General features: G+C 41.9%; 1 protein-coding gene across 2 annotated transcripts in view; it reads left to right on the forward strand.

Annotated features, from left to right (window-relative positions):
• PDE4DIP (phosphodiesterase 4D interacting protein) overlaps nucleotides 1-20,502 on the forward strand; it is a 188,777-nt gene that overhangs the window by 158,907 nt on the left and 9,368 nt on the right. For both annotated transcript variants that reach the window (XM_075833503.1, XM_075833502.1), the window contains 6 exons: nucleotides 1,742-1,909; nucleotides 3,814-3,960; nucleotides 10,850-10,919; nucleotides 15,618-15,691; nucleotides 17,043-17,159; nucleotides 18,169-18,303. In XM_075833503.1, coding sequence (XP_075689618.1) covers nucleotides 1,742-1,909; nucleotides 3,814-3,960; nucleotides 10,850-10,919; nucleotides 15,618-15,691; nucleotides 17,043-17,159; nucleotides 18,169-18,303 — 711 coding nt within the window. The remainder of the gene's footprint in view (nucleotides 1-1,741; nucleotides 1,910-3,813; nucleotides 3,961-10,849; nucleotides 10,920-15,617; nucleotides 15,692-17,042; nucleotides 17,160-18,168; nucleotides 18,304-20,502) is intronic.

Genomic DNA, 20,502 nt, shown 5'->3' on the forward strand with positions numbered 1-20,502 from the left:
TCTCCCAGCGAATTCCCCTAAACTGCAAACAAGGGAAGGACCCAAAAAAGGTGCAGTGTGCCCCAAAAGGGGGGTAAGAAAGAATACTATTAATAAGTGTGACACCTGCCCCAAAAACCTTGGCTGTGGATAAAGGATTGGTTCAAAGTGCACCACAACATTCATGCATTATTAATTTGATTATTTATTTACCCCATTATTATATCAGCTATGCTGTGATGTACGCTGCACAGCTTACCTATGCCCCCACATTATAAGCTGAAACTACTACCAAGCATAATCTGCGCTCCAAATCCAAATGGAGCTCCTTCCCTTCTGAGCCCTGACTCGTGTGCCCAAACAGCAGTCTATGACCACATGCGGGGTATTGCTGCACTTGGGAGAACATGTTTTACAAACGTTCGAGGTGCTGTGAAAATAAAAAAATTTGAGCTAAGACTACATCTTATTGGAAAAATAACATATTTTTCTAAAGCTTTGGCATATACCCAAAAAGTGAAAAAAAGGGTTAAAAATTTAGTAGACAAAGGCTAAAAAAATGTAATAACATATTCATACAGTATACTGCAAATACATGTTACATGTTAGAGTTAAAAGTAGAAAAAAAACCACTTTTTTAAAATTTTTCACCATTCTTGGCGTATTTTATTACATTAAGAAAACCATATCACTTTGATAATGGAAAAAAAAAACGTATCGACCGAAAATTTTCATCAAAAGTAAGTACAATATATGACAAAAAAACAAATATAAAACCATCAGCGAGTTATTCTCAGATGAAGTAACCCTTACCAGATTTAAAATATCTGGCTTTGTCCTAAAGCTTTTAATTTGACTTAGTCTTGAAAGGCTTAAATTACTTCATAGAAACAGTAAGGCATCTAAACAAAAAGTGTTGCAGAACTCTCCAATATACTTTATTTCCATCAATTTGTAAAACCCTTTTAAATTGGTTGGATGCCTACAGGAGGCCATATTCGGCAACTCAATGTCGAATACGGTTTGCTGGCATTCAGAGTACAGACGGTAGGTGCCTATATTACCTGTATGCTCCCTCTATGTGTGCAGCTGTTCTATAGTGACGCTTGCTTTATAAAACAGCGGAATAGATACATAGCTTCGACAGCACTGAGGGCATATACATTGCTGTTTTATAAGCTACAGACAGCTTTTGGGATTTCCCCATTGAATTCAAAGGAGAGGTAAAACCTGCAACAAATAACAGATGTTGCATTCTTTTTGCGGTGGAAAAATGTAACATTTAGGGAAAAAAAATTTGTACCCAAAATTCTGTGTTTCTTCGTCTAGGCCGGCCTCCTGGAATGACGTTTCATCCCATGTGACTGCTGCAGCCAATCACAGACTGCAGCGGTTACATGGGATTAAACGTCATCCCATTAGGCCGGCCTGCAGAACAGCAGAGGGACGTTTCGCCATGGCTACGTAAGTATCAAACTTTTTTCTTTGTGCAGTTTTTTGGCCGGAATTCCCTACGGCGCCCAAGGAGGATACGCTGTGTGCTTTTATACAGCATATCCGCCCTGTGTGAACATACCCTATGTGTTTCCAATGCCAACTAGCAGAATTTTGAATGCGGCTCTGAACTATAATGCATATTACATTCAATACATGATGCTTTCATACGGTGAAGTTATTTCACTTTTTACATAGATTTGCTTTTCGATTTACATCTAAACGCTTTTACATTGAAATTTGGATATTGTGCATACTCGTACTATAGGAGATTAGGACTTGTTTTCTTGGGAAGTCTGAAATCGATAGTGGAGATATGATTGAAGAGCTAAAAATGTGTCTTCAGCGAAATGAGAAGATGCTGCAAGATGCTGTCTTTGCAAGGAACCAACAGGCTGCAGAGCACATGAGAGAGGTCATGGATCTTCTAGCAATGGTGAGCAATAAGTGCAAAATAAGTAGCTTGCTGGCAGGAAATAAGAAATGGAGTTATATTTAACTGTATCAGAATTTAATTGCCATATTACTAAAAGGTGTTTTTTATACTACATCAGTCCAGAGATAAGTTACTGAACTCTTTCCTTGCGGCACTGATCACTGAGAGAGAGCAGCACTTTATTATGCGCTTGGCAATGCTGAATTCCGGGAGAGAAAGAGCAGTGTGTGATTGCCAATAGTTTAGCAGTGACAAACACAAAGAAGCACTGCTCTCTCTCCTGGTGATCAGCGCCGCCAAGCCCATAATGAAGCGCCGCATTATCTCCCTGTGTTTAGCGCCCAAGGCCGGCCTTAGCATAGATGGTGCCCTGTGCAAAATTTTCTTTCGGCGCCCCACCCATAAAAAAAATGCCCTTTTTAGTGCCCCCACTCCGTATAGTGCCCCACACAGTATAATGCCCCCTTTATTTCCCCACACACAGTATAATGCCACTTTAGTGCCCCCATACAGTATAATTCTCCCATAGCTGCCCCATACAGTATAATAATAATAATAATAATAATAAGATTTAATAATATAAAATATTATAACCCCTTTCAAGGAGCACTCCAGTTTTTGATTTTGAGAAAACCGGAACTCAGGCTCTCAATGCATTCCTATGGGAGTCAGAACGAGGCTCCATAGGAATGCATTGAGAGCCTGAGTTCCGGCTTTCTCAAAAGCACAGTGATTCCAGACCAGGTCAGAATGTGACCATGTGGGCAGTTCTGGACCCGAAAATGACGTGATGCACGGATTGGTAAGTATTTCAACACACAGCACCACACTGAAACACCAATGTACAAATGGAGGGGGATATAAAATAAAAAAGTGGAGTGCTTTTTTAAGGACGCAGTATTTTGTCCTCTAAGTGTGCCCACACAGTATAATTCCCCCTAAGTGCCACACAGTATATTACCCCCTGTAGTGCCCCATCACAGTATAATGTCCCCTTAGTGGCCCCCACACAGTACAATGCCCCCTTAGTGGTCCCCCCACAGTATAATGTCCCCCCTCCCCACCCCTGGATGCCACACACAGCCCCCCCTCATAGATAGTGCCCCCTGTAGATTGTGCCATACAGCGCCCCTCTAGATTGTGCCATACAGCCCCCCTGTAGATAGTGCCATACAGCCCCCAGCTCTCCCTTGTAGACAGTGCTATACAGCACCCCACCTCCCCCTTGTAGACTGTGCCCCCCAAACAGATAAAACAAAAAATTATACTCACCTTGGCCCCTGTTCCCGCGATGAATGGAGCTGCTCCACAACGCTGATCAGATCCTTGCGTAGGCCAGCATGATACGTTGTCACGCCTTCCTGCACAGATGTCCCGTCCCTGCGCTTGATATGCTACAGGCCTGTAGCCTAGTAAATGGCAGAGCAGGGAGATACCTCCCTGGTCTGTTATAGTGTTCAATAGTATCTGCATCCTAAGGACGCAGATATTATTGAATGTAGCGTTGCCACCACTGTAGCAGACTTAGCAGCGCCACCGGGCATAGGGGGGGCCTGCCCCGGTGGGCGGCAAGGGCCATCTCATGTCACGCGCCCCGGGCGCTTCAGAAACACAAGCAGGGGAAGGGAGCCAACGCAGTGCACCCTTCCACCTGCTGGTAGTGATGCACCCTGTCGCACTGGTCGCTCACCCAATGGTCCAGGACACAGAGAGAGGGAAGTGTGCCAGCAAACTTGCCCCACGTAATGGTTGTGGCATCGGTGCCACTGGTTGCTCACCTCTGGTCTATGCTGAGACGCTTTAATGTGTTATGTAACTAACCATTGCTTAATTTTGGGTAAAGCACAGTGCAATGGTATGCTTGGGTAATGTTTAAAATTTGCCTTTCCTTTTTACAATTCTAGATCTCTTCAGAAAAGATGGATCAGACTTCAATCTGTCAAAACTGCCTAGTAAAAGAATCAAATACTGGTGTCAATCACTCTGTGGAAAATTTGAACAACATCATTCATCTTCAAAAACTTGTGCAAGAAAAAGAGAAAATAATTCAGGTATTTTGTTTTTGTTTGATATATCTTGTTTTTGCTATTGTGAAACCATAAAACTCTATACAATTTAACAATTATGTAGTGATTAATGTGAAACCGTTCTCTAGTCATATTTATAGTATTCCAGAGTTCATCAATACCGAAGAATGATTAGATTTGAAATCTTGCAATACTATTGGATATAAATTATTGATTTTTTTGTGTTACAAAGTTTCACTATTGCCATGGACCAATATCTACATCAACAATCTGTGAACCAGCATCAGAACCAACTTCTCAATATGTTTATTGAAGCTTCATAGTAATGCTAAAAGCCTCACCCAACTCAGTGTTCTGAAGCTTCAGCCAATAGAGTACTGATTTATCAGAAAGGTAGGGCCTAGTTGTAATAACTACTTGAATTCCGATAATATCTGTGGCGCTCTGTAGATGATTGTGTGCTCTTAGTAGGGTTCCCCACCCCACAAATCATAGAAAGATATACTCGAGCACACCGTGGTTTTAAGTTACAGCATTCTTTTAATCAGAAAAGGGCAAAGGAACTTGTGTAACGTTTCGGCCTTAATTCTGCCCTTCATCAAACACTATTGCCGCTGTCTATAGGATCTGACTGCTAGATAATGTAGCGCTAAGGATTGGTAAATATCATCAGTGGCAACAGTGTTTGATAAAGGCCAGAATTAAGGCCGAAATGTTACACAAGTTCCTTCTCCCTTTTCAGATTAAAAGAATACTGCAACTTAATACCACGGAGTACTCGAGTCTACCTTTCTATAATAACTACTGCTACCAGCTCGGTCATTTGTAGAAGAGGGTGTAATATCTGTGGCACAGTACACTGAAAAAAAAAGACACCTGGGAACAGATAACATCAAGTAAAGGCCCCGATATGTTAAATGTCCTCAGTACAATAGCTCAGTTTTAACCATTATAAATTTTTACTTATAATGTCATTAAAACAGAAGAGAACTAATTAAAAATTAATGAAAACTTAAGAACAATTATGTAACTTAAAGGGGGTTTTACACTAAGCTATTATCAATTCCGATAATTGCCCTGTGTAAAAAGGGCAGCGATCAGCAGATGAACGAGCAACTGCTGGTCGATCTGCTGGTCGTATAGTTTTAAAAAAGTTAAATATTTATCGTTTTCGGCAGCACATCTCCCTGTGTAAACAGGGAGACACGCTGCCGACATGATAATAATGTATGGTGACGAGTGATCGAAGTAACAACCGCTCGTCCCCATCCATAGCTCCTTGTGACAGGAGCAAACGAGCGCCGATCAACGATGTCTCGTTAACCGGCGCTCGCTGCATCGGCCGAAAAAGGCCCTTAAGTCAGTTAACGCTATCTATTTTGATCTGTTGTGGTTTTTTTTCAATGATTTTATTTCGAAATCAAGGAATGTTTACACTACAAAGTCCAAAGGGCAATTTTAAGATTACACATACTATCATTCTTCTTACTGAAATCAGCTGATTATTATTTCAGTCCAGTTTATAAAGGTAGTAAAATAAAGTCGTTCTTCTTTAAAGAGTATATGTCACAAGATCATATAAGTTGAACTGGCTTACTGACCGGAATAGCGCTGTCTCCCTGATTCCAGTGCTGTTTTTTTTTCTTTCTGGACCCTCGTTCCAGAGCTATTGCCCACTGTCGTGTTGGCTTCCTATATGCTATTTGCTGTAGTTAGCCAGTAGGACGTGAACTACCCTCAAGCTGCCTCACACTGATTGGTCAGCATCAGAGGCAGAGAAGATAGCTCCACCAAATTGGCTAACTACAGCGAATTAGCATATAGGGAGCAAACACAACTGTGGGCCGTATCTCTGGAACCGGGGGGTCCAGGAAACAAAGAAAAACAGAGCTGGAACCTGGAAAGACAGCGCTATTTAGGTCCGTTTACCAGTTCAACTTGTATGACCTAGTGACAGGTCCACATTAATGCTACATTAATGCCTATAGTTATATGTTGTTAAACTATAAGGCTACATAAAAAGCATTCAAGAGCACAAAACAAATATAAATACTTGCATCTATTTCGTGGATATTACGTTACAATAGTTGTGGACAAATACAATAATTGCTAGCATTCCTAAACTTAGCTAAGATATGCTTTCCATACCATTGGTGTGGGTCATACAGCTGCGACTCCCACTAATATCAAGAAGTAGGGGTTGTGTTGCTTTGACTTTTACTAGACACAGTTTCACTGTATGAAATAGAAGAGACTGCACTTACTATTGCATCTTAACCTTCTGGATTAATATTAAGCAGCAAAAGTGAGTGCCTGTGTTTTCCATTTCATTACGATTGGGACGCTTTCCCTAGACACGTGTGCCACATACTGACCAGCGTGCTGACTGAACCTTCCAAAACAGCTTCACTTTAGATTATACACTGTTTCTGTTATTACTACTTATTTACAGCTCAGTCCCTTCAATGGTCATGAGCTGCAATACCAGACACAGTTGCCAAAGGTAGAGCTGTGCCTGGTAAAACATATTGATGACTTGTACTAGTACCTGTACAGTTAGGTCCAGAATTATTTGGGCAGTGAAACAATGCTTATGATTTTGGCTCTGCATGCCACCACATTGGATTTGAAATGAAAGAACAGAAAGAAGGGGTTAAACAAAAATATCCTGTGAAACGTTTAGGAATTGCAGCCATTTTTCTACACAGCCTCCTCATTTCAGGGGCTCAAAGGTAATTGGACAAATTAACATTACCATAAATAAAATGTTTTTTTTGTAAAAATACTTTGTAGAGAATCCTTTGCAGGCAATGACTGCCTGAAGTCTGGAACTCATGGACATCACCAAACGCTGGTTTCCTCCTTTGTGAGGCTTTGCCAGGCCTTTACTGCAGCTGTTTTCAGTTGTTGCTTGTTTGTGGGTCTTTCTGCCTTATGTTTTGTCTTAAGCAAGTGAAATGCGTGCTCGATCGGGTTGAGATCTGGTGATTGACTTGGCCATTGCAGAATATTCCACTTCTTTCCCTTAAAAAACTCCTGGGTTGCTTTCGCAGTAAGTTTTGGATCATTGTCCATCTGTACTGTGAAGCGATGACCAATCAACCTTGCTGCAGTTGGTTGAATCTGAGCAGAAAGTATATCCCTGAAGACTTCAGAATTCATCCGGCTGCTTCTGTCTTCAGTCACATCATCAATAAACACTAGTGACCCAGTGCCTTTGGCAGCCATGCATGCCCATGCCATCACACTGCCTCCACCATGTTTTACAGAGAATGTGGTGTGCTTTGGATCATGAGCCATACCAAGCCTTCTCCATATTTTCTTCCTCCCATCATCTTGGTGCAGATTGATTTTAGTTTCATCTGTCCAAAGAATGCTGTTCCAGAACTGGACTGGCTTCTTTACATGTTTTTTTTTTGGCAAAGTATTTTTGGGGCTGATTAATGGTTTGCACCAGTTTTTCTACACCATGGAAATGATTCTGCGATCATCCACCACTGTTGTCTTCCGTGGGCATCCAGGCCTTTTGGAGTTCACGAGATCACCAGTGCGCTCTTTTTTTTTTTTTCAAGAATGTACCAAACTGTTTATTTGGCCACTCCTAACATTTGTGCTATCTCTCTGATGGATTTCTTCATTTTTTTCAGCCTAACGATGCTCTGTTTCACTTGCATTGAGAGCTCCTTTGACCTGATGTTGTGGGTTCACAGCAACAGCTTCCAAATGCAAATGCCACACCTAGAATCAACTCAAAACCTTTTACCTGCTTAATTGATTATGGATTAATGAGGGAATAGCCCATGCATTCCATTAAATAGCTTTTGAGATATTGATCCAATTACCTTTGGTCCCTTGAAAAAGAGGCAGCTACTTATTAAAGAGCTGTAAAGGATCTGCCAGGCACAGCTTCGGGGTTAATGCCCATTGATAATCAGTCTTCACCTGCTTCTATGTCTGTGAGACTGACTCCATCTTCCACCACTCAGGGTGGCAGGCTTAGGAGTGGGAGAACCTATCACAGCCTGGCCAGACGGAGCTAGCTCCCGCCCTCTGTCTATTTATACCTGCCTTTCCTGTTCCTCCATTGCTTGTGATTCTTTTCGTTTGGTTTCCTGGCCCTGCTGCAACATCTTGTACTATTGTCCTTGCTTCATATTGACCCCGGCTTGCTGACTACTCTCCTGCTCTGCGTTTGGTACCTCGTACACTCCTGGTTTTACTCGGCTTGTTTACTTCTCTTGTTGCTCACGGTGTTGCCGTGGGCAACTGCCCCTTCTCCCCCTAGCTCTGTGTACCCTTGTCTGTTTGTCTGTCGTGCACTTATTGAGCGTAGGGACCATCGCCCAGTTGTACCCCGTCGCCTAGAGCGGGTCGTTGCAAGTAGGCAGGGACTAGTGGCGGGTAGATTAGGGCTCACTTGTCTGTCTCCCCACCCCCGGTCATTACAAGAGCTGTAATTCCTAAACCCTTCCTCAAATTAGGATGTGAATGCCCTCAAATTAAAGCTGAGAGTCTGCACTTTAAGCCCATATTGATTATATACCATATTTTTTGGACTATAAGACGCCGTTTTAATTTTAGAATCTGTGATGTAATCTCCTGCTGCGTCTTATCTCCTGAAGGCAAACAGATGCCAGGAGAAGGAGACTGAGTTCCAAGCTTCAAAGGTCCTTGCAGTGATGTGTAATTGAAGCAACATCTCCTGTGCTGTAAAAAAATCTCTGTTATCTGTTCACTGAACAGTCACATCTTACACACAGAGTTCTGTTAAATCTGACTGTTCAGAGAGCAGATAACACAGACATTAGTACACACAGCACAGTATATATGTGCAGGTACTGATCTGCAAGGACCTTCTAGCCACGCCCCCTCCTATGTCCCGAGCAGCAAGAAGAGCAGATTAAACACCATTAACCCCTGCCTCTCCACATCTATGATGTGTGGTGAGTTTAGGGGAGGGTGAGAGCACTATAGCTGCCAATATCTTGTATTTCTGTGTCTGACATTGTTATGGGTCACTGTGGCTATTATTGTATTGAGGCACTGTGGTACCCTATTGTCTCAATATTACCCAGAAAATGTACAGTTAAAGGGGTTTTCCACCTTCTGACAACTGATAACCTATCCACCGGATAGGTCATCAGTACATGGTCTGTGGGAGTCCGACACCTGGACCCCACACAGATCAATTGGTCCGGTGCCTCTGTGCACCGGACGTACATGCCGGAAGCAGTTGTCTCCGGCTGCAGGATAGCGGCCGAGCTGCAGTACTGCAGCTCTGCTCCTATTCAAGTGAATAGGAGCAGACCTGCAGTTCTGCAGCACAGCCGCTATGCTATGCACGGAGCCAACTGCTTCTGGGCTCCGTACATAGCATTATGTGCTATAACATCCGGTTCCCGCAGGCAACCGGAGCGGCTTAACGGTGCGGGGTCCAGGTGTCGGACCCGCACCGATGATATACTGATGACCTATCCGTTAAACCTTTGCTTTTAGTATCCGGTGTGACCCCCTTGTGCAGCTAAACCTTTCCGGTAATTCTTTAGTCCTACACATAGGCTTGCAGGAATTTTAGCCCATTCCGCCGTACAAAACAGCTTCAACTCTGTTATCTTGGTGGGTTTCCTCCCATGAACTGCTCACTTTAGGTCCTTCCACAACATTTTTATTGGATTAATGTCAGGACTTTGACCTGGCCACTCCAAAACTTTAACTTTATTCTTCTTTAACTATTCTTTGGTAGAACGACTTGTGTGCTTAGGGTCGTTTTCTTGCTGTATGACCCACGTTCTCTTGAGATTCAGCTCACGGACAGATGTCCTGACATTTTCCTTTACAATTTGCTGGTATAACTCAGAAATCATTGTTCCATCAATGATGGCAAGCCATCCAGGCCCAGATGCAGCAAAACAGGCCCAAACCATGATACTACCACCACCATGTTACAGAGATGGTATGAGGTTTTTATGCTGGAATGCAGTGTTTTCCTTTCTCCAAACATAATGCTTCTCATTTAAACCTAAAATGTCTATTTTGGTCTCATCCATCACAATATTTGTTCGAATAGCCTTCAGGCTTGTCCAGGTCATCTTTAGCAAACTGCAGATGGGCAACAATGTTCTTTTTGGAGAGCAATGGTCTTCTCCTTGCAATCCTGCCATGCACACCATTGTTGTTCAGTGCCCTCCTGATGGTGGACTCATGAACACTACCATTATGTAATGTGAGAAGAGCCTTTAGCTGCTTAGAGGTTACCTTGGGTTCCTTTGTGACCTCGCGGACTATTATACGCCTTGCTCTTGGCGTGATCTTTGTTGGTCAACCCCTCCTGGGGAATAATGCTCTTCAATTTCCTCCATTTGTAAACAATCTGTCTGACTGTGGAGATTGGTGGAGTCCAAACTCTTCAGAGATGGTTTTGCAACCTTTTCCAGCATGATGAGCATCAACAACTCTTCTTCTGAGGTCCTCAGAAAACTCCTTTTGTTTGTTTCATGATACACTTCCACAAACATGTGTTGTGAAGATCAGATTTTTATAGATCCAAGTTTGTTAACCCCTTCCCAATGTATACTTACGTCATAATTGGGTAGTGGAAGTATGGGGCGGCCTCACGAGCTGAAATTAGAGACATCTAAGGCGTTAGAAAGAGGTGGGCGACCCCCCCTGAAAGCCCATGGCCCCCCTCCCGCGCTGCAATCGTGAGTTGCCGATGGTTGGCATGGCAGCCTGGGGGTCTAATGAAGAGATACAAGTACCTTTAATACAACTACCTATCATGAATTAAACAGCCTTTACTAGCTGGCTTCAAGAATTTTTAAAGAATAATTTTATTTGGTTGTTTGTAACTTAACACTGTAAAAAAATTACAATATCAATTTTTAATAATTAAATCTTTGTATTTATTTCGAAGGCATTCACACAAAGTTACTCAGTACAGCCAATGCCCATCAGCATGAAATCTGAAGAATTGGATGCCAAGGGTAACTTTTTACATTGTTTCTTTCTGATTTCTTTATTTTTATTGTACATCAAATTTGATCTGACAGACACTTGCAAAGGAGACACCCTCTTTGTTTTTTTTTTTGTTTTTTTACTTTAACCCGGTGGGCATTGTAAAGAAAAGTGTACGACGCTGACCAATCAGCGTCATACACTTCTCTTCATTCATGTCCAGCTTTAGTAACCGCACAGCGTGATCTCACGAGATCACGCTGTGACGTCACTCTCCCACACAGCAGTTCCTTCACCGGAGCATCAGGAGAATGACCAGACATCACCTCCAGCCAGGCGGTGGCTGGAGGCGATGTCTGGTCATTCTCCTGTCACTCCGGTGAAGGAACTGAGGGAGTAGGTGATGGCACAGCGTGATCTCGTGAGATCACGCTGTACTGTTACTAAAGCTGGACATGAATGAAGAGAAGTGTATGACACTGATTGGTCAACGCCTATTCGATTAAGTAGGAGATAGGGAAGTATTAAACTGGTGACAGAGACTCTTTTAGCCTACAAAATAAATATCTGTGGCAGATCCAAATGAGATAATTTACAGATTTTTTTCCCTAAAATAAGCTTGCGATCTCTATTTCAATGTTTGGACATTAAAATGCGGATGTATTACCGGCATCTGATACTGGCCTAATAGTGAAGGATAGTGAAGGATGGCCACAAGGAAATCAAATCCAAAGAATAGGTGATAAATGTTATTGGTGTGAAACCCCCTTTTAAAATGGTCCTGTCATGCTTGATAAGATTCAGCATATTGATTGATTATATAGTAATTTACTGAATGAAATCTCCGGCCACTCTGAGCTTATAAGTATACTGAATGATTACCCATGTCCATAAGGCTGTCATTCAATCAGCGAGTTCACCCACTGGACTCAGCCAAAAGTCAGCAGAGATTTAAAGCAATATATTACAGGTTATCAGTCAACCAAATATTTGTTTTTATTATTGTCCCAATGAATGTAAAATGTGAAATCAAGCAACTTTGCAATAGGTCTTAATTACAATTTTCCTATTTCTTTAGCTCCTATGCAGATTGTAGCTCCATGGCAATAAACAGACTCTGTATAATTTAATCCTGCATCATACCGCTTTCTATCTATCTTTTACTTCTTTCTAAGACTGGGTTCACACACTATTTACGGACGTAATTCGGGCGTTTTAGCCCCGAATTACGTCCGAAAATGCGGCTCAAAAGCATCGGCAAACATCTGCCCATTCATTTGAATGGGTCTTACGATGTTCTATGCCGACGGTCATTTTTTTTACGCGCCGCTGTCAAAAGGCGGTGAGTAAAAAAGACGCCCGTGGCAAAGAAGTGCCTGTCACTTCTTCAGACGTAATTGGAGCCGTTTCCCATGGACTCCATGGAAAAACAGCTCCAATTACGTCCGTAATGGACGCAGCGAAAGACATGCCATTACGGCTGAAATTACGGTGCTGTTTTCTCCTGAAAACAGCACCGTAATTTCAGCCGTAACGGACGCTGCCGTGTGAACATACCCTTACCTACCAAACGCATGTTAGCATAAAAAAGGGGAAAAAAATGCAAGGATCAGACTATACATAGTTTGTTTGTTGTCCGTTATCATGGAAACACATAGTCCACATAGGAGCTGTAAATACTAAACAATTGGAAATTTGTAATTAAGATCTATTGCACAGTTGATTACATTTTTATTCTAGAGGTATTGGCACAATAAATAAAAAAAAATATTCTGAGATACCTTTAATTGTTTTCCCAAATCACAAAATGTAGTAGTTTATTCCTCATTTAAAGAGGACCTGTCAGCTCTCCTCACATATCTGTTTTAGTAGTATTCCCCATAAATTAACAATTCTGAAACATTCTTAGAATGCTGCGTTATACCATTCCTCTGTTATTGCTTCTGAAAATGTAAGAATAAATTGACAGCTGGGTGCTACCAGTTAGGCTGGGTTCACACGTGGCGGAATTTCACTTAAATTCCGCTGCGGACACTCCGCAGCGTTAATCCGCAGCGGAGCCGTTTGTCCATTGACTTACAATTTAATTTAGCAGTGTTCGTTTAGACGAGGCGTAAAATTCCGCTGCGGAGCATAGGCTGCGGAGCGGAATTTGGTGTCCGCAGCATTCTCTGTCTGTTGCGGAGCAGTGGCGGACTCATGGCGGAATTTCTCCATTGACTTCAATGGAGATTCTAATTTCCGTAATGAATTCCGCAGCTGTCATGCACATGTTATGTGTGCTGCGGATCCGTCTTGCTTTTTTAACTTGACATTTCTTCATTCTGGCTGGACCTATGTATTTCTAGGTCTACAGCCAGACTGAGGAAGTCAATGGGGCTCCCGTAATGACGGGAGCGTTGCTAGGAGACGTCTGTAAATAGTCACTGTCCAGGGTGCTGAAAGAGTTAAGCGATCGGCAGTAACTGTTTCTGCACCCGGGACAGTGACTACCGATCCCAATATACATGTATCTGTAAAAAAAAATGAAGTTCATACTTACCGAGAACTCCCTGCTTCTGTCTCCAGTCCGGCCTCCCAGGATGACGTTTCAGTCTAAGTGACGGCTGCAGCCAATCACAGGCTGCAGCGGTCACATGGACTGCCGCGTCATCTAGGGAGGTCGGGCTGGATGCCGAAGGAGGGACGCGTCACCAAGACAACGGGCGGTAAGTATGAATTTCTTTGACTTTCACAAGGGAAAGTGCTGTCCCTTCTCTCTATCCTGCACTGATAGGGAGAAGGGAAGTACTTTTACCGCAGTCCGCAGCAGCTAGTCCGCATCAATTTACTGCACATTTTGTGCAGATCCGCAGCAGAATCTGCAACGCAGATTCTGTGCGGCATTGATGCGGACAGTTGCGGAGGAAATCCGCCACGTGTGGTCATGCCCTTAGAGGCGTGCCACTACACCAACTGACACTGTCCACTCAGTGCTGACTTTTCCAGAATGAGTAAGGACACGCCCTTCGACAAGGAGATTGTTAGGGCCTGTTCACATCAGCGTTGGCTTTCCGTTCCGGGGTTCCATCGGAGGTTTTCATCGGGTGAACCCCGCAAAGGAAAGTCAAACTGAAACCACCGTTTCCGTCACCATTGACATCAATGGTGACGGAAACATTGCTAATGGTTTCCGTTCGTCACCATTTCGGCAGGTTTCCGTTTTAACAACGGAATCAATAGCGGACTCGACTGCGCTATTGATTCCGTCGGAAAAACAGAAACTTGCCGGAATGGTGACGAATGGAAACCATTAGCAATGTTTCCGTCGCCATTGATACCAATAGTGACGGAAACGGAAGCTGTGGTTTTAATTTGACTTTCCGTTGCGGGGTCCACCCGACGGAAACCTCCGACAGAACCCCGAAATGGAAATCAAACGGTGATGTGAACAGGCCCTAAACACCCAGTTGTTGATTTATTCATGAATTTCCAAAAGGAATAACAGAGAAATGGCACAACGCAGAGTACTAAGAAAAGATGTTTCAGCGTTATTTCATGGGGAATACAAGTATTTACTAAAACAAATGTGTCAGGAAAGGGTTATGTAGCACTATGTACAAGGGGGGCTATGTGGCACTATCTACAAAGGGGGGCTATGTGGCTTTATCTACAAAGGGGGGGTATGTAGCACTATCTACATGAGCGGTTGTGTGTGGCACTATCTATAAGAGGGCTTGTGTTTGGCAATATATACATGGGTGGTTGTGTGTGGCACTATGTACAAGGGGGTTGTGTGTGGCACTATCTACAAGGGGGGGTTGTGTGGCACTATCTACAAGAGGGGGTATGTGGCACTATGTGTAAGAAGGGGTATGTGACTATCTATAAAGAGGAATATGTGGAACTATCTATAAAGGGGAATATGTGGCACTAACTACAAGGGGGATATGTGGCACTATCTACAAAGGGGGCTATGTGGCACCTTCTACAAAAGTGGTTGTGTGTGGCACCTTCTACAAGAGGGGTTGTGTGTGGCTCTATCTACAAGGGGGGCTATGTGGCACTATCTACAAGGGGTGGTATGTGGCACTATCTACAAGGGGGTATGTCAGACTATCTACAAGAGGGGTTGTGTGTGGCACTATGTACAAGGGTGGGTATGTGGCACTATGTACAAGGGGGGTTGTGTGTGGCACTATCTACAAGGAGGTTGAGTGTGGCACTATCTAAAAGGGGGGTATGTGGCACTATCTACAGGGAGCCGTGTGGCACTATCTACAGTGGTGTGTCCCGGTGCTTTAAGTTTCGGGTCAGTATTTTTAAATAACTATAATGACTATGAAATAACGTAATTATGTGATAACAAATGTTATAATATCAGTGCTTAACTGTTTGTTACAATTTTCGTAACTAAAGGTTAATAAGAGTACACTGGTGGCCTAGCTGCATTTTTACATTTTGCACACAAAACTGATAAATGGTCATTGTCGGGAGGGCGGGGGATGTGGGGGTGTTTGTTGCGGGGGAGGGGGGGGCCCTTTCAAAAGATTGCTATGGGGCCCAGTCATTCCTAGTTATGTCCGTTTATGAAGTTTACCTTTTGGATCACATACATTTTCTGTATAAATTATACATGAATATGATTGTTTTACCTGTTTTCTTTTGTAGAATATACTTCCTTTAAATTGCAAATATGCTTGGCACATAAAACCGATGTATTTTATTTATTATGTTTTATTATAAAGGTGAAGAAAATCAAAATCTTGCAAAAGCCAAAGAAGATCTGACACTTGTTTTGAGGAAAATGAGAGAATATCAGGTAATAGTTTCAAAGAGTTTATCCGGTTTCAGTAAATTAATGTTATTTTTGTATAATTTAAAAGTTATCCAATTTTCCTATATACTTTCTGTATTCATTTCTCATGGTTTTCAAGATCTCTGCTTATACAGTAGGAACATTCATTGTTTACTTTCAGTGTATATAACTCTGTCCTGGTCATGTGATGAACACACAGGTGCTGGGATCGTTACAGTTACAGTATGTGTATTAGAGCTGTGTCTTCTAACGATCCCAGAACTTGTGTGTCCATCAGATGATCATGGACAAAATTGTATTCCCTGGAAGTAAACAACGAATGTTCCTACTGATTAGCAATAAGCACAGATTTTGAAAACCCTGAGGAATTAAGGCAGAATATTATATCATTTTATAAAACATCTGACATGTTGTAGTTGCATGTCAGACATTTTTAACTGTGGTGGTTTGGATGCTGAGAATCCTATGATCTGCTATTATCAAGACCTAGACTGAGCCGAGCAAAGCCGATCACAGCTAAAGGGGAACAACGCTCAGCTGAGTGATTCTGCCCTTCATTCCAGTGAATCTGGAAACGAAGACCTTCACTGATGAAAACCTCTGACATGTCACTATGACACTCTTCAATTTGTAATCTGGTTTGGAAATTTTGTATGAAACCATAACTATTGGTTGACGTACACAAAATTTGTATACATGGATGGAGGATGGGGGTTGCATATTCTAGCTAGGTGACCATATACACAACTCCATAAGGCCAGTGGTGTACCTTCCATGGAGGCAGACCACATGACTGTTATGGTGCCCGCGGTGGAAGAGAGTCTGGGACTAAACTGCTTATTCTACCTCCCAATGCACAGTGTCAGCGTTTGCTATTAGCCACCACTAGGATTAACTCACTGCGTAGAGATATTTTATCAACCCATTGCGTTCAATAGTAGCTTTATAAATCCATATGCACTGAGCTCTCTCTAGCCACAGTTTAGTTGCGTACATTACGAGGGGGAGGATTGGATTTGGAGCTCACGAGGATGGGTTGTTTTTATCCAACTCCACATTCACCTACATTTGTCAGAGCTCTCAGTGGGGTCCATTCTAATTTTAACTTTGGGGACCTATGATTTATATGTATGCCCTTCCCCACATGCAGAGTTTGCAGCAGGTTTGCCATGAATTTTCAGAAATTATCTGATTGTGGCCTAACCTCCTTTTCCCTGCTCAGTATGAAAAGTAGTTCTGGAGTTGTTGCACCAAGTGAAATGATGAAAGAGAACAAGAATATTCATGAATGCATAAAAATATATATTTTTTGGACTACTATGTGATTAAAGTACCTGATTTTGTTTCTAAACAGCTTGAAGTTTCTGCTCTTCAGTCTATCATTATGAAACAGAATGAGCAGTTGCGCGAACAAGCTACAGACATTGATACACTCACAAGAAACATCAAGATGAAAGAAGAATTAATAAAGGTAATTTTAGCTTTGGAAGTCCGAATTCTTTGTACATTTCTTGATAAATTATGTAACAAATGTTGCTCTGTGATTTATTTCCCTGCTATTGTTTAGATCAGTCTTAATATTATATTATATTAAATATGGTGTAATATAGTAGAAAATGTGATAACTCTTACAGTTAATATGTTGTTTTCTTTGACATTTAAATAAACCTATATATATATTTATAAATTTTCTTATTATGTAACCCATTTTTATGACTTTTTATTGTATCTCTTTTTTAATTCCATTTATTGCTTTCCCTATCTTGTTTGTAAAATGTCACTATTTTTCTTAGTTATAACTATTTTTGGTAACTGTAGTAAAGAGGACTTGTCAGTTCTCCTTTAGTAAAATAACATATCTGAACTCTGTGTTATGCCATATGCTGTTATTCTTCCTAAAAATGTATAAATAAATGAACAACTGGGCGTTACCATTTGTCAAAGGGGTGTGTCCTTACATAAAGGGGTGTGTCCTTACATAAAGGTGTGTGTCCTTACATAAAGGGGTGCGTCCTTACATTGTCTGACGCTGTTCAAGCAGTACTGATAGTGGCAGAATATTTAGGGACTCCTTTTGACAAGGGAAATGGTAATACCCAGTTGTTAAATTTATTCATACATTTCTAGGAGGTAAAACAGAGGAATGGCGCACCGCAGAGCTCTAAGAAAAGATGCTCCAGCATAATTATTTTAAGAGGAATGCAAGTATTTAGTAGAACAGACATGTCAGGAGAATTGAGAGTTCCTCTGTTACAGTAAATTATTTTATTTACCATAACTGCAATATTATAGTTGCTTCACGTACATACAGCAAAGCCTAAAAATGTAATGCTTTTTGTCTAATCGTGTAGTCACTGTAGCCGGTAATAAAGTCTAAACCTGCTTTAATATGGTTAGAAAGGCAAGTCAAGGTGAAGCTACAAAGCATACAAGATAAAGAAGTACATAAAAATGTAAAATTGCTTATATTTTTAACTCAGGACCTGCAAGTCCAGCTGGTTGATCCAGAAGACATACCAACTGTGGAACATTTAACCCAGCAGATTTTCACTTTAAAGGAGAATATAGCATCATTGACTTTGGCTAACCAGGGTCATTTAAGACATACTCAGAAGGTATTTTGGGAAGGGGTTTGTAAATGTGGCATATGGTTTAAAGTTATTTAGTTGTTAAGGTAATTCTACAGTAGAAATCCATTAACTTGACAATTGTGAGGTGCTGAATCATTAAATATCTTAGATTATTGGATATGAAAGTACAAAATGCTTGAACGACCAAATAATACTACCAAATAATAACTGACTTTTAAAATTGTTACAAACAAAGTGGATGTTTACGCCATTTCAATTGTTGTGTATCAATACTGAACAATTTTAATTGCATAACAGTAGTGCAAGTGGGAGGGAGAGCTTTTACATGATACAGGACAATACGTTTGTTTTTAAGTATAATTGATACATTTTCGATAATATTAATCAATTTTCTTAGACTGTTGATATCTGCGTCCAATGCTCTGCTGGGGGCATCATTCACAGATTCTGTTGATTTTGTCCGTCGAAACGATGGACACCATGATGGAAACCCGATTGAGCCCGTTAAAGTCAACGGGTCCCGTCGGGCACCATTAGTGTCTGCCATGCGACTGTTCCAACTGCCTGTTTTTCTCATTATTCTGTTCGTTTTTCTCAGAATAACAGAAAACCTAGCGCAGATGTGAACATAGTATTTGTTATGAACACTTGGAATATTTACTTGTGAGCGTTACTGTAAGGATAGAAGAGCTCTAGGAAGTTAGCCAAAAGTCGAAAGCTAGGATTAAGCGTAATAACACACTGGGCGTAAACACTGCAGATTTTTCGCAACGGATTTCATTGCAGAAAATCTGCAGCATAGTACAGCGTGCAGCAATGTGGATGAGATTTGAACAAATCTCATCCACACACAGTGGAAAAAATCAGCTGGAGAAGCGTTCATAATTTGACCTGTGGTGCAAGTCAATTTATGTTGCGGAATCGCTGCTCTTCTGTTGTGGGTTTCCCCCCATTGAATTCAATAGGGAGGTAAAACCCGCATATATATATATATATATATATATATATATATATATTATACAGTTATTAAATCATACCACTATACCAGATGAAATATTATCTCCATACAGTTACTGAACACAACTCCCTATTATAAGACCAATATTACCAATAATAACACAATATAAGCTCCAAATAATACCACCACACCATAACCACATAGTGACTGAATAATACCCCCATACTTACTGAATAATACGACCACACCATAACCAGATAGTGACTGAATAATATCCACATACTGTTACTTAATAATACTGCCACACCATAACCACATAGTGACTGAATAATGCCCCCACACTTTTCTGAATAAAAACCACTATACAAAGACCAATATAACCACCATATATTGACCATATAGTGGTTGATGCCAGTTATATACAGGAGCTCTGCAGACAATATAATTGATTACAGCACATTTATATCATGTGACTTACAGGTGTTTTCTCCGATTAGAGTCGTTCACTTTCCCTTTTTTTCTCTCCATCCAGCACAGACCACTGGGATGACTTGTCTCTGCAGAATTTGTCACACAGACATGTTGGTTTCTACTCCCCTGTATAGTGCCACACAGCCCCCCTTAGTAGATAGTCCCACACAGCCCTCCCCCATTGTATATGGTGCCATACAGGCCCCGCCCTTTGTAGATAGTGCCACACAGCCCTCCCTCCTTGCATATACCACAGCCCCCCAAAAAAATTGTACAGCCCCCTTCCCGCAATGGACAGAGCGATTCACAGCCTTCTAGCGTTATCCTTGTCTAGGCCAGAGTGATGCAGTGACGTCATCATGCTTGCCTGCGCAAGGATTCTTCCCAGTGCCTTATTGGCTGCAGGCCTAACGTGGCCTGTAGCCTATAGTATTCAATTCTATCTGCGTCCTGAGGACGCAGATCCAATTGAATGTGGCAGTCACCGCCTATGCTAGCGAAGCCCATCATGCCTCCCATCATGCCTCGGTCCCCGTAGCAGCCGCTATGGCTGCTATAGTGGGCAGGGGCCCCTGAGAGGATGGGGCTCTGGTCAATTTCCTCATTTGCCGCCCTTAACGCTGGCCCTGCCCACAGCAAAGACCCATGTGTTGCAACTACATCCGGCCATTGTCCTAGCGACTTGATCCCCTGTTCTGACCTCAGCCCGGCCTCCTGGGATGACGTTTCATCCCATGTGACTGTTGCAGCCAATCTAATTCTGCAGCGGTCACATGGACTACAGTGTCATTTCC

This window comes from Rhinoderma darwinii, chromosome 7 (genome assembly GCF_050947455.1).
Source record: "Rhinoderma darwinii isolate aRhiDar2 chromosome 7, aRhiDar2.hap1, whole genome shotgun sequence".
Classification (NCBI taxonomy): Eukaryota; Metazoa; Chordata; class Amphibia; order Anura; family Rhinodermatidae; genus Rhinoderma; species Rhinoderma darwinii.